The 15,139-nt window shown below is 35.3% G+C and overlaps 1 protein-coding gene across 6 annotated transcripts in view; it reads right to left on the reverse strand.

Moving 5' to 3' along the window:
- The window catches only part of CWF19L2 (CWF19 like cell cycle control factor 2), a 115,042-nt gene that overhangs the window by 65,015 nt on the left and 34,888 nt on the right, over positions 1 to 15,139 (reverse strand). For all 6 annotated transcript variants that reach the window (XM_014741257.3, XM_014741258.3, XM_014741259.3 and 3 more), the window contains exon 8: positions 9,977 to 10,638. In XM_014741257.3, the coding sequence (XP_014596743.3) occupies positions 9,977 to 10,638 (662 nt within the window). The remainder of the gene's footprint in view (positions 1 to 9,976; positions 10,639 to 15,139) is intronic.

The following is a 15,139-nucleotide window of genomic DNA, read 5'->3' on the forward strand; positions in this document are numbered from 1 at the left end:
CAACTAGAAGGACCCACAACTAAAATATACAACTATGTACTGGGGGAAAAGGGGGAGAAAAAGTAGGAAAAAAAAAAAGATTGGCAACAATTGTTAGCTGAGGTGCCAATCTTTAAGGGAAAAAAAAAAAGAAAAGAAAAAAGATCTCAAATCAATGATCTCAGCTTACAACTTAAGAAAAAGACGACAAATTAAACCCAAAGGAAGAAGAATACATAGAATAACAAAAATCAGAGTGGAAATAAAGTAAATAAAAAAACAGAAACAGAATAAAGAAATTCAATGAAACCAAAAGCTGGTTAGACAATCAATGAAATTGATAAATCTCTAGCTTGACTTATCAGGAAAAGAGATAAATTACTAGTAAAAAGATAAAACAAGCAAAATTACTACACATTCTAAGCACTTTAGAGAAAGATATCTAGATGGCAAATAAGCACTTGAAGAGATGTTCAACATCAGCAGTTATCAGGGGAATGAAAATTAAAACCCTAATGAAATACTGCTACACATCCACTAGAAAAGCGAAAATTACAAGACTGACCATTCCAACTTCCTGCAAGAATGTAGAGGAATTGCATACACATTGTTGGTGGGAATTAAAATGATACAATCACTTGGTAAAAGTGTGGCAGTTTCTTAAAATTTAAACACATAAAATATAGTTACCATATGATCTAGCCATTCCTCTCCTAGGTATTTACCCAAGAGAAAAAAAAAGCATACATCCATACAAAGACTTGTACATGACTGTTAAAGGAAGCTTTATTTATATATAAACAGCCAAAAACTAGAAACATTCTAAATGTCCACCAACAAGTGAGTGGAAAAACAAACTGTGGAATATCTACCAACAGCATATTATCCATCAATAAAAACGGATGAACCATTGCTATATGCAACAACACGGATGAAGCTCACAATAATTACACTGAGTAAAAGAAGTGACAAAATGAGTGCATAATGTATGATCCCAGTTAGATAAAACTCTAGAAAATCCAAACCAGTCTATAATGAAAGAAAGAAGATGAATGTCTGGGGGGGTTGGGAAGGTGTGTAGAGAGGTGGGAGAGAGGGATTATGGAAGGGTACCATGAAACTTTGGGGGGGTAATACTTCCATTAAAATATACATATTTCAAAATTTATCAAACTGTACACTTCATATATACATATATGCAGTTTATTATACGTCAATTGTACCTCAATAAAGTTATTTTTAAACCCTCAAAGGGGAGTGATTTTTAAAAATCTCTGTCATAATCTCAAATATGAAGGATGTATCTATGATATTACTAGTTTTGTCACTGGACCAAACATGAGTCCACTTTTGGTGATTTAAATCAAACAACACCAGAAGTAGTCGTCACACAAAGCAGAAATTTTATCTGCGGCATACAGCAAAGAAAATGGATACCATGGGGAATAATCTCACAAAGCTATGGCTCCCCAAGCACTGGGAATGGGTACCTTTTATTTGGGGTAGAGGGTGAATATGTACAGAGGAAGCTTTATCTTGGGGCATGCTGAGATCTCCCTTCTTGGGTGAGGCATCCCATAGGCATCATGGATCTTCCTGGTTTGGGCCAGTGCTGTGGTTTGGCCATCTGACAACATGTTGTCTCAACATGCTGCCTTAGTTCCTGTAGGCAAGCATAACTTCAAAAGTAAGTACTAGGTATACAAAGTTGTCTTAAGGATTTCCCAACTACTTTGAGGAACTACTAACCACTGATGGGGCTTTTCTTTTTTAGCAACTAAGCAACAAGCAACTCTTTAAGCCTAAGTAACTGTTTATGCAACTCAGGGCAGGTACTGGTGACAGATTTCCAGAATTCCTAGATTTCATCATACTCTACTGAAATTAACATGAGTTTTCAACATACATTCTGAGCAAGTAATAGCAAAATATATAAACAGACTTCCAAATCAAAATTTGACCTAACGACCATACATGGAAATTATTTTTAAACAGTGAATTCCTTTTGGACAAAGAGACAGAAAGTTTTTAATAGACAGCATTTGAGTTTTTAAAAAAAAGACATTACTCTCTGCAGAAATTTAAAAAACCAGTTATTCTCATATTAGTGAAAGGAGAGGCACTACTCTGGCGCTCGGACTAAGAAACCTGAAATATTTCAGGCAAAGCACCATTACAAAGTAACATTTTTTTGTTCCCCTCAAGTTCTTTCGGTCTACATTTTAAAAACCAATTAAGACAAACAATGGGGGTACTGCATTCATGTAAGTAGGAGAATGTTATTACTTTTTATATGCTTCACGGAGTGAGATATTGCTTGTATCATTAGTTGCACTTTTCTGTATGGAAAACATTTTTCAGTAACTTTTTGCAAATTAAATTCTGAGGTACATGTCATTTTTATTGTATTGTAAATGTGATTTATTTGAATTTCAGGCAACCCAATCATATTTCTATAAAAATTTTGACTTACTAATCAATATAACTTTCCTCAACTTGCATTCTCTCCCATTCAATTAACTTTCCAAAATTCTCTGCTTTGAAATTTTACTATTCCTTTTAAGTGGAAATTATTGATATTAAATTTTTATATGTATGTATAATGCAAAACAAATTAAATAACCACAATTCACACCCTTTTAGAGTATTAGTGCAATTATTTCCCCATGAAGTCAGCTTGCTCCAGGGTCTGCCTCTCAAACTGCCCACCTTCCTAAGTAAGAAACTTTTTGGCCGCTTTTCCTGCTGCTTTTTCTGCCTTTCTTCACTGCCAAATACTTAAGTGCCTGACCAGGTTTTTCTTTCCAATAAAGTTATGTCTAGTTAATCCATCTTTTATCTCAACACCAGCCAACTGAGAAAATAAAGAACTCAAGAAAGATAAAATGGATATGAGGGTAGTTTCCCCAATATTTCTCAAAACCTTTCTCTGTTAATGCAATAGATGCTTATTATAATCCAGACACAAGACAAGTGCACACAGGATTTCTTATTGAGCTCAGTCATTCAGAAAATAAGGCATTTTGCAAGCAGGCTTAAGTTTGAGAGGATCAGAAGAATGAAGGCCAAAGCCATCCATCAATCCAGCTCCTTCTTTTCAGAAAGATTTTAGGGGTGTTAACAAACTACTATATCAAATGTCAATATGTCAATATATTCATGCCTACTAACAGATATGGGTAAAAATAAAAGTATAAGTACCTGAAGAACCAACTAGTAATCAAATTCTCAGAGTTCCTAATGCAAGCTTTTCATGGAGGACTACAAGTGTTTCCTTATAATGCCAATCAGGACCTTGCACCTTCCTTGCAAGAAATGGGAAGACCCTCTTAGTACTGTGAGAAAAGGAGTTTTGGAGTTAGACTGACAGGGGTTCAAATCCAGACTTGGCCATTTACTAGCTTCATGAGATTGGGCAATATCTTCACCTCTCTGAGGCTATAAAATCGAGAAAATGATTAATACCTACCCTCACATTCTCAGAATTAAATACAGTAATGTATAAAATTACATTAATTGTAGTAATATAATACAATTCCAAACACAGTATCTAATCTGGTGCTCAATAATAGTTCGTTCCCTTTGCCACTGAGAGCAAATTACTGAGTCAAAGAAGAATCCTCAAACCAGTCCAGCATTCACCATCTTTAAAATTCAACAGTTTTAAAAAGTTTTAAAAAGAATACCTAGAGCTGGTACACAGATAAGAAAAAATCAAATCCTTTCAAGAGGCCACAGAATTAAAAGCTTTATCACTGAGCCATGGATATCAACTCAAGCTCTTCCTCTCTACATATTTACTCCTTTGGTTCAAGACTCCTTGTCTCTCAACTATAGCCTCCTAACCAGTATATGTGCCTTAAGTCTGTTCCATTACCCAATCTAACCTTCACACTACCTTGGAATCTTTCTAAAATGCAAATCTATCTATTTCAAAGCCTTGAGATATTTCTTTCCTATCTCTCATAGAATACTGTCCAACTCATAAGCATGACTTTTGGAACTGTTTACAGAGCGTACAATGCAATATTTGCAATACCTGCCTACCCATCTTCCTCCCAATCAGCTATATCCATAAATTATCAAGAGGCTACTGTATGCTAAGCATTCTACCAGGATTTAGAGATGCAAAGACTAGAAAGAGACATACCTTTCCCTCAGAGAGCTACTGCATCCAACGCTCCAAAACACTATTTACAAATGCTCAACTATACCACACTGTCTCATGTCTCCATGTTTTTCCCTCCATGTTGATCGCCCTTTCCCACTTACTGCCTAACAGGTTCATCCTTCAAGACCTCACAACTTTCCCTACACTACTTTCCTGGACTCTGTTCCCTCTAATCTTATCCCAGGAGAGATAATCACCCCTTCTTGTATGTAAGTAATATAATTGTAAGCCCCTATACCTGTAACTATAAATATCCTAACATTTATGTACCACATTTGTTCACGTCTACATAACTGCCTCTTTGATATTGTGGGTTTCTTAAGGCAGATCCTAGGTTATAATTATTTTTGTACCATCAGACATAGGAAATTGAAGCATTCAGTAAATGTAAGATGAATGGTAGAAAGAATTTGTCAAAGTCATCTAACTTAAGTTCCAAGGTAGATCTATGATACAAAAATACCCTCCCCTTGTTACTTCATCCCTTGTCAAACCAGATCAGACACTTTTTTCCAAATTTAAATGAGTAAGAGAAACAAAGAGTCTGTTTCTCAAACTTTCAGTTTCCAAGGATTAATTAAGGGAAATATGTGCACATGGACCAATAATTTTAAGGTAATTTTGTTCCAAAGGTTCATGAATATTTTTGGTAAAAATAAAATAAGCTAATAGCAGTAAGCCATAACAATGACATGTTTCAATTTGTTAGCTGTGTGTGAAGAAAACTGTTAACATCACTTTTTTCTTTCCTGAAGCTATCAAACTCATTGTGGTCCATATAGACCAAAAGAAAACACCAATGTTCTGGGGATCATATGTTGAAAAACACTTACCTAAGTCATCAAGTAAGAATTCCTATAATTTTCTCATGTCACCCACAATCGTTAGCCACAGTTTCCTCTTCTTTAACATTTCCACCCCAGGCTAATCCTTCTACTTGTTGAGTTTACTGGATCCTACATTCATCCACACTGACCTTGGGATCTTGCTCAATTATCCCATCTATCAATTCTCTATATGTTTAGCTTCTTCTAAAATTGATACTGACTCTTTTCCATTAAAATATAAGTATATTCAAGTATCTGCACCCTAAAAGAAAAAAAAAGGGAGAGTGAGGGAGGCACTTCATTTAACCCATGTCTCCCACATATACTTTCTATCTCTACCATCTCATAACCCATAATCTTAATTTAGCCTACTGAAATCTGGCTTATAAACCCTCTTTTACAATGATAATATTTTTGATTAAATAGCCAAAGACCTCTATTATTGTCCATCCAAAGGTACATCTTTGACATTTTACTTTACTCTTCCCTTCACTTCTCATTATGCAAGCTTAAAGATTCAATCAAGAGAGAGGGCAATGAAGGTATACTGAAGTCCAGCCAAAGCTCACAAGTTTCAATGAGATAACTGGAATCTCAAGGAACCATTAAAAGAGGCTACTTTCATTATCATGAAATTCATACTCCACACATCTTTTGTTGAGGAGGTGGGGAAGTTTTCTAACAGGAATTAAATTATTTATCAGTAGATGGAAAGTAAATGAGGATAAATGAGATGATATACAAGAATTCTGAATATCTCGTACTAGTATTTTCAATATTAACAGATACTTCAACACACTTAATAGAACAGTAATAAGTATCAAATAAAGACACTGAGAATTGTTGGGCACACAATGACTGAAGAATACATTATTTTATTTTGTTTATACCACAGCAAAGACACTGCTGTGCAGCAAACAGCAAGGAACACACTCTTCCTTAGTTTCCCTAAGTGTTTATAAAGATGATCAGATGTTTTGAAAGAAACATCACCATAACATCTGCAATTATCCTACCAAAAGATAAAAGTACTTGTTTCTCATTTTCCAGGATTACTTTTGTATTTCAGAAATCCTGTTTATAATTAATTTCTAAAAAGTAAATCTTATTTTCCCATTAAAATGCATTCTCTTTACAACACACACAAACGCACATGCAACTCTGGCTGAAAACTCCCTAAGAAGAAGTAATTAAAAGAGGTCCAGCCAATGACATTTCAGAAACCTTGAGTATATTGCAATTATTCTTTGCCTGCTGGCAGTGTTCACAGATCTCCTTGCTTTAAGTATTCTTTTCTTACCAACTGTTCTCAAATTTTCTCCCCTATCTAAGGATCTCACGACTATAGCCAAAGCCTCCAGAACATGGCTTCCCTTCTCTTGTCCTTCTGGGCTACCACAGCAAACACTGCCAAGAATGACATCCAAAGGTTAAAATATTATATAAAATAGGTTAGATCCTGATATTAACTTTATAAAATCTAAATTAATGACATCACATTAGTTTTTGTTTGTAATACATACTACACTAGGTTTCAAACTTTTGAAAGTGCATAGATAATATATTTTCCAACAAAATAAAAACATATACAAACACAGTTCTAAGAATAAGAAGGTTAAAGTTCTTTATCACAGGGGCCACTACTGAAGGATGTTTACTGGCTACTTAAGATAATTGCAAGGCCTAAAAAGGACAAAGGAAAAGAGTGATAAATCTGATCATGAATGAATGAAAGAACGGATGAAAACACGAAAGTAAAGAAAGAAGAAAAAAGGAAATCTACAGATGATGAAAAAATTATTTACATTACATGACAACTATAAATAGCTCTCAAAAATAAAACACTCAACAAGGAGGCAAAACGGGCCGGCCCTGTGGCATAGTGGTTACAGTCACACACTCCGCTTTGGCAGCCCAGGGTTCAGATCCCGAGTACAGACCTACATACCACTTATCAAGCCATGCGGTGGCAGACATCCCACACATAAAAAGTAGAGGAAGATGGGCACAGATGTTAGTTAGCCCAGGGCTAATCTTACAAAAATAAAAAGAGTAGGCAAAACATATGACTAGTTACCAAAAATAAAATAAAAATAAACAATATTTATAAAAATATGCCCAAGTTCCCCATACTTAAAAAAATGCAAATCAAGAAAAGATTATGGGGGCTGGCCCCATGGCCAAGTGGTTAAGCTTGCGTGCTCTGCTTCAGCAGCCCAGGGTTTCGCCAGTTCAGATCCTGGGAATGGATATGGCACTGCTCGTCAAGCCATGCTGAGGCAGCATCCCACACAGCACAACCAGAAGAACCTACAACTAGAATATACAACTATGTACCGGGAAGCTTTGGGGAGCAGAAGAAAAGAAACAAAAAGAAGATTGGCAACAGATGTTAGCTCAGGTGCCAATCTTTAAAAAAAGAAAAAATTTATGTTTCTCAACCATGTAAATGGAAAAGATTAAAATAAGCTCATAATATTATTGGCAAGGAAGTAAAGGAAAAGTCATTCTCATATGACTGGTAAGAATGCCAAGTGGTTAATACAACAAAACATACAAATACATTTCCACTCTTTGGAATTTTACAGTTCAATTTAAATAGTGTGCAAAGATATATATACAAAACTATTCACTGCAGCACTGTTTATAAGAATATCAAAGTGGAAACAACCTAAAGTCCATCAACAGGAGACTACTGAGAAATACTAGCTCATATCTAAGTCTCACAATAGAATATTAAACAGCCTTTAAAATGAAAAAAGTACATACATATGAGCTGATGTAAAAAGGTCTTTAAGATGCATCAATTGGGAAAAAACAAGGTTCAGAACAGTATATATTATGAAGCTACGTAACTTAAATACATATTGTATTAAGTTTTATATATATATATTATATATATATATTATCTCTTTTAAAAAGGTCACAGACCCAGGAGATGGCTAAGGGTTATAAACAGTTGCCAGAGAAAATACATGACATCCAGTTAAATTTGAATTTCAGATAAACAACAATTTTTTTTAGTATAAGTATGTCCAAATATTGCAAGGGACTTACTTTTTATTTGCTAAATCTGGCAACCCTAGTTGCATAACACTGTGCACATCACAACCTCAGCTGCCTCACTCTACACATCTGGAAAATGCAGGGGTCAGACTGTGATTTCTTCTAGTTCTAAAATTAGTTCTTTGATTTTTTTCCTAGTGCTAAAATTCACTGCTTCTATAGGTCTCTAGAATTCTGGCATTGTATAAAGAATTCAACATATATTCAGGATAATGTTCAGACAAACTAACAGCTTCTAACAACTCTTCACTGAATCTTTCTAGCCCCTGAAAATAGGCATTCTTCAAGGTCCTACGTTGGTCTTTCACTTTACACCACTTTACATGCTCAGGAATTATTTTTTCTTTCACACATATGTGGATAAGTCCTAGATTCTTCCTTCCCTCTCCAATCAATCATGGAATTCATGGAAAGCCTCAAACCCACTATAACATTAAAATTAACACAGCAAACAAAGAATACTGTCTTCAGACCAAAAAATATAGCTTTTAGTGAGTGCCTATATTGCAGTACATCTATCAGAAGCTTACAATTTAAATATGACATACAAATATGAAGCTACTAGAGAATCAGATGGAATGAATACTAACAGTGCAAGACTGTTTCACAGACTCTGCTTAGCTGCAGTTACAGAAGACCCACAGATTGCCCGAATGCTAAGCCAACCCTAATGATATCAGGAAATATGGGCTTCATCCCACTAGCAACTGGGGCCTGGAAACAGTCTACCTCCGAGAATACCCAGGGTGAAGCCTGGAGAACCATATATGTATATAGCCTTAGACACTCTCTAATCCCTGCCATGTTTATCCAGTCAATACGACTGGATTTCTCCTTTGGTTTCCTGAGATCAAAGCCTTGACTTGAACCACAGCTCATCTGCCTGGGGCTCCTATCACTCAGTCCAGATTTGCCAGCCTCCTCCCACTGGAAGCTACACACTGTGCTTTATAATCCACAGCTTCAGATGGAGTCATTAACAAAAGTAATTTACCAGACTCACATCCCCAAATGACAATACTCAGACATATCACTGAATTCTATCATTTCCTAAAACTTCTTCCCTTAGTGTCCCATTCAATTGGTGGTATTTTTTTTAACATATCCTAATGATTATTCAAATAAGCTAGTCATTATCCTTTGAATACTTATTTTCTATTTACGGCTATCTCCAATAGGGCCAGTCAATGGTTGAATCAAGCTCTCCCAGGTATGATCCCACTCAACCTGGGTTTCTTGTTCTACTTTCCCAGCCCTATATGTAAGTGCAATAGGTACAAGAATAATAAAACTAGTAAGTGCTACCTATTTTCTTAATCACTATAGGTACAACCACTATCCTACGTATATTTTGCTTTTAAAACTCTCACATTACCTTTAAAACCTGTCAATTGTCAAAAGTGATTATTTCTTTCTCTGCAAAACAACCACCATAACCCATGCTTCCCTCTGCACAATCTTCCACCTATCTTTTTCACTTCATATTTGGACTATGGCAGCATATTTTCCTTCAGTAATCCAGCAGGCTATATATACAATTATGATTACACTTAACAGCAGAGTATTTTCCTTTGAAAGTAATATGACAGCACTAACAAAATCTACCAAAATATCTCCTGTAGCACATCCATTTGGAAGGATTATTAACTCACTGCTTTTTAAACTGCAAAAAAGCAACAAAGTTTGAGCAAACACAGCTACTGAATTCTTCTAGCTCTTTCTGTTAAATAAAACTGTGAAATGAAATGCAATCCATAAAATGAAACTACTAAATTGTTAAGTGTGCATGTTATCTCTTCCATCAAATTTAAGAAACAGGAAATCATAACTCATATCTAATTAATAACTGATGTCCTAAAAATGCAGTTCAGTTCTTTGAATACTCTGGACTTTAATATTCATTTATCAGTTTAAAAAACAAATGACAAAATACCCAGCAAATGAAGACTTTGTGTCCTGTAGATGTTCTTTTTTCAGAGTGTCATCTCTCAAGCTTTCATCCTGTGATTCTTCTCGCGCGTCTTCTGAAACAGGACCATCATCAGCACTGCAACTGGTATCTCTTGGCTTTTGATATGACTGTTTGCTGTTTCCTTCTCTCCCATCAGATCGGCTCCATGATGGTAAACTTTCCTCACTGTTCTCTGTGGGTTTCTGAAAACCACGATGCATAGAATCCCGAGAGACTGGTGCTGAAGATGAACTAGGTGGTTCAAAATTTCTGCCCTTGCAATGAAATGACAGGTCCTCATCATCAGAGGGTCTTAAGAATTTAGGTCTCAGATTTCCAAGAGAGGAAAATTCTTGATTTTGCCTTGGATGAGACTGTTTTCTACATGTTTCTGAAGACCCAGATCTATCATCTTTCGCATCACCACTAAACTTATCTTTATTGAAACTGTTTGCAATATCTGTTGTGCTATATCTATCTCTTGAAGTTTTATTATATTTCACCAAGTCTGATTTTCTACTTTCTTGACTACCTTGTGCTTTATCTGAATACGTTGGTCTCCTCCACCGTTCTCGTCTACAATCTTCTTTTGTGGATGCCGTTTTTTCAGCGTCTTCTAATTTTGACTGAAATATTTCCATCGACTACAAAGGAAAAAAGTTAAACAAGATATCTAAAATTAAAAAAGGCTCAATCACTTGTACCCTATATGCCCTTGTGTCATGATACACTATCATGCAGCACAATGAAAGAAAAACTCAAGAAAGGGAAAAAAAAGACCCACGCAATCATCTCACCTGATATGGGCTGAATTGTGCCCCTCCTCCCCCACAAAATTCATGTGTTGAAGTGCTAACCACTAGTACCTCAGAACACGACAGCACTTGAAGACAGGGCCTTTAAAGAGATGATTAAGTTAAAAAGAGGGCGTTAGGCTGGGTCCTAATCCAATCTGATCCATGTCCTCATAAGCAGAAAGTTGGATACACATGGGTATCAGGAATGCACACGTACAGAGAAAAGACCACGTGAAGACACAGCAAGAAGGCAGCCATTTACACGCCAAGAAGAGAGGACTCAGAAGAAACCAAACCTACTGACAACTTGACCTTAGCCTTCTATTCTCCTGAACTGTGAGAAAATAAATTTCTGTTGTTTAAGCCACCCAGCCTGTGGAACTTTGTTATGGCGGCCCTAGCAAACTAATACACTACTCTAAAATGAACTTAAAAAAAAAAGAGTAATTAACGAAAAATTACTAAAATAACAAAAAAAATATGAGAGATCAAGAGAAGCTACTTAGACGAAACACCTAGCACTAAAACAAAATATAATACAGAAAACAGTAAAGATGTAAATTTTTTTAAATAATTCCTACTATCAGTGAGATTCAAGAGACTACTACACTGCTAAAACATAATAGACTCTCATGAAAAAAGAGCAGATCAAGAACAAGAAAGACTTATAAATGAAAACTGTGTATTTAAAAACACACAGATAGTGAATAGAAAAACAGAAAATGTTGAACCCAAATTAGTCAATTCAGCATTAGCCTGGGAATTCTCTATATTTAGGAAAAGATGGTAAATAGATGTAAGTTATAAGGGAAAAAGACACATGGACAATTAATTCTAAAGAATCTAATATGCATGTATACTAGTACTTCCAGAAAGAAAAAGCAACGATGATAGAAGAAAACGCTAACAAAGTAATAATAACATAAGAAGATTTCCCCAGATAATTTTCCAGATCTGAAGGGCTCATCCAATAGCTTTAGAGGAGGGGAGACAGTGAAGCATACAAAGCTTCATACATAAAAAAAACTCTAATGCCTGAGTCTCAAAATTCACACACACACACAAAAACTATTCACAAAGACTGGATCAGGGGAAGGAGGGAGTAATGAGCATGGAAATGGATAGGAGTAGGTAAATAACATATTACCTAGAAAGGACAGAAAGTAAGACCGTTATCAACTTTTCATCTACAACACTTAAGTGCTAGAAGATAAAGGAATAAAGATCAAATTTTGAAAAGAATTATAAGTCAATAATTCTATATAGAGAATTCAGTTCACAGTCCAACTATCCTTCCCTGGTATGGACAAAAGAAAGTCATCTGCAAACTCACAAGGAATCAGAAAGCAAGTCACTTACTAACTCGGGGGGAAAAATTAGTCAGGATCATTAAGTCAAACCATAAATGAATAAGGGCAAAGATCTCTGAAAAAAGGAAGGCATGCTATAAACCAAATGGCAAAGATAATGGCTAGGTCTAAATAATTGTTCTTGCAGTTGTGAAGCTGAGTACAATTGTCAAGAATAAAAGATATGTTTTTAATTTGCAATAAACTAGAATTAAAATTTTAACTAATTTCAATAAAATCTAACAGGTGAGATGGAGGATCAAAATATCCTAAAGTTACCATCTTAGACTAGGAAGAGACAATCTATAACATGTCATATTTTAAAATTATTTTAAAAATACAGGTTTAGGCGTTGGCCCAGTGGCACAGCAGTGAACTCTGTATGTTCCACTTTGGCGGCCCAGGGTTTGCCAGTTCGGATCCCAGGTGTGGACACGGCACCACTTGTCAAGCCATGCTGTGGCAGGTGTCCCACATATAAAGTAGAGGAAGATGGGCATGGATGTTAGCTCAGGGCCAGTCTTCCTCAACAAAAAGAGGAGGATTGGAAGCAGATGTTAGCTCAGCACTAAACTTCCTCAAAAGAAAAAAAAAATACAGGTTTAATGTGTTTCTTAAACTTAATGACACCATGAATAAAATAGAAATGATGGCAGTGGTGGGGAGAATACTTTCATAAATAAAACAATTCCTCATAGGCAGCTTTATCCTTTTTTAGTGATACATGAAATAATGGTGTCTCTACAATTAGTAGCTCCTTAGATTCAATAAAATATAGTAATAATAAAAACAACAAAAACAGCAGTTACCACAATTTATCCAATGCTTATTATATTACATTTTTTGCATCACTTACGTGAGCTTTAGAAACAATACCTAGGTTCAAATATACTTATCAACCACGTAATCTTGGTTAAGTTATTTAACCTCTGTCTGCTTCAGTTTCCTCATTTACAAAACAAGAATAACAGTACTGTTGCAGGTTTGGATCCCAGGCACAGACCTAGCACTCCTCATCAAGCCATGCTGTGGGGGCATCCCACATCAAATAGAGGAAGACTGGCCGAGGTGTTAGCTCAGCAACAATCTTCCTCAAGCAAAAAGAGGAAGACTGGAAACAGGTGTTAGCTCAGGGCCAATCTTCCACAAAAAAGAAGAAAAAAAAGGAAGCTGAGGTCACACATCAAAAGAGTAACAAACCTGATATTGAGATTCAGGACTATCTGACTACAAAGCTAATGTTTTTAACTACTGTGTCAAAATGCCTCACTCTATAACTGTTGCAAAGCATTAAGAAATTACATAAAACTTCACAATTAAAATTATAAATTTAATAACCCCTACTATGAAAACAATAAAAATAAGATAAAAAGAAAACAAAAGGCCATATATATATAAAGATACAAATTCAAAATAAAATATTAACAAATTTAACTCATTAGTATATTAAAGGAAATGCCATGATCAAATTGGGAATCATTCAAAGAACGCAAGAATGGTCCAACACTGGAAAATATATTAAAGTAATTCATCTCATTAAAAAGTAAAAGGAAAAAAATCACACCATCTCAAAGGATTCCATAAAAGTTATTTCATGAAAATTAGACACCCACTCCTAACTTAAGAACAAAAGCAAACAAACAAAAAAGCACCTCTGACTAAACTTTGAATGCAAGGATACTTTTTAAACATGATAATCTTCATCTTAAATGCAGGAAGTCATAATTTAAACACAGGAAGACAAGAAAACTAACTTCCAGTTCTTTTATCAAAGTTCTGAAATTCTCTCAAGAAGACAAGAAAGTTTAAATACTATAATAGTGAGGGGGGAAAAGCAAAAGTAATCATCACTTGCATATAACAATTTTCCCAGATAACCCAATTAAAAAAAAAGTTAGATTTAATGACAAGAGTTTAGAAAACTGGCAGACTATCACCAACATCCAGTCAGAAAACATAAGGGAAAAAAATGTAATATACAATTAAAAAAATTAAAAATAACCTTAACAACACACACATAATAACTACACAGAGAAGTTCATTTAAGAATATAAATACGACTAGAGAAATATTTTAGGATGAGATTTCTCAACATTATAAAGATATTAAGTGTCCCTGATGTATCTATACATTTAGTTAAATTTAAATCAAAATTTCAGAGTTGTAAATTTATTATGGATTTTGGAAAAACGTTTTCTTCTGCAGAGCTTGAACTTGACAAAATAATTCTAAATTTAACAAAAATAAATGAGCACATAAGAAGGAAAGACAATTTTTAATTGTTTTTTTTTTTATTTTTTTTTTGGTGAGGAAGATTGGCCCTGAGCTAACATCAGTTACCAATCCTCTTTTTGCTGAGTAAGATTGGCCCTGAGCTAAGATCTGTGCCCATCTCCCTCTATTTTGTATGTGGAATGCCACCACAGCATAGCTTGATGAGTGGTGTGTAGGTCCACACCGGGGATCCAAATCTGTGAACCCTAGGCTGCCAAAGTGGAGTATGCAGATTTAACCACTATGCCACCAGCCAGACTCTGAAAAGCCAATTTTTTAATGACTAATAAAAGACTTATCCTGCCACAGAATAGGTGTTCAATAATCATTCTCTATCTAAATGAGTTATTGAAAACTACAATAATCATAACAGTATGATACTAATTCTAGGAAACAACAGAAAAATTAACGGAATAGATTTGAGAGTAAAAAACACATTCATTCCGGGGCTGGCCCCGTGGTCGAGTGGTTAAGTTCGCGCGCTCTGCTGCAGGCGGCCCAGTGTTTCGTCAGTTCGAATCCTGGGTGCGGACATGGCACTGCTCATCAAACCATGCTGAGGCAGCGTCCCACATACCACAACCAGAAGGACCCACAAGGAAGAATATACAACTATGTACTGGGGGGCTTTGGGGAGAAAAAAAAAAGGAAAAAATAAAAAAAAATTAAAAAAAAAGATTCATTCCATACAAGACAATTTAATATATAATAAATGTGCCATTTCA

Source organism: Equus caballus, chromosome 7 (assembly GCF_041296265.1).
Source record: "Equus caballus isolate H_3958 breed thoroughbred chromosome 7, TB-T2T, whole genome shotgun sequence".
NCBI lineage: Eukaryota > Metazoa > Chordata > Mammalia > Perissodactyla > Equidae > Equus > Equus caballus.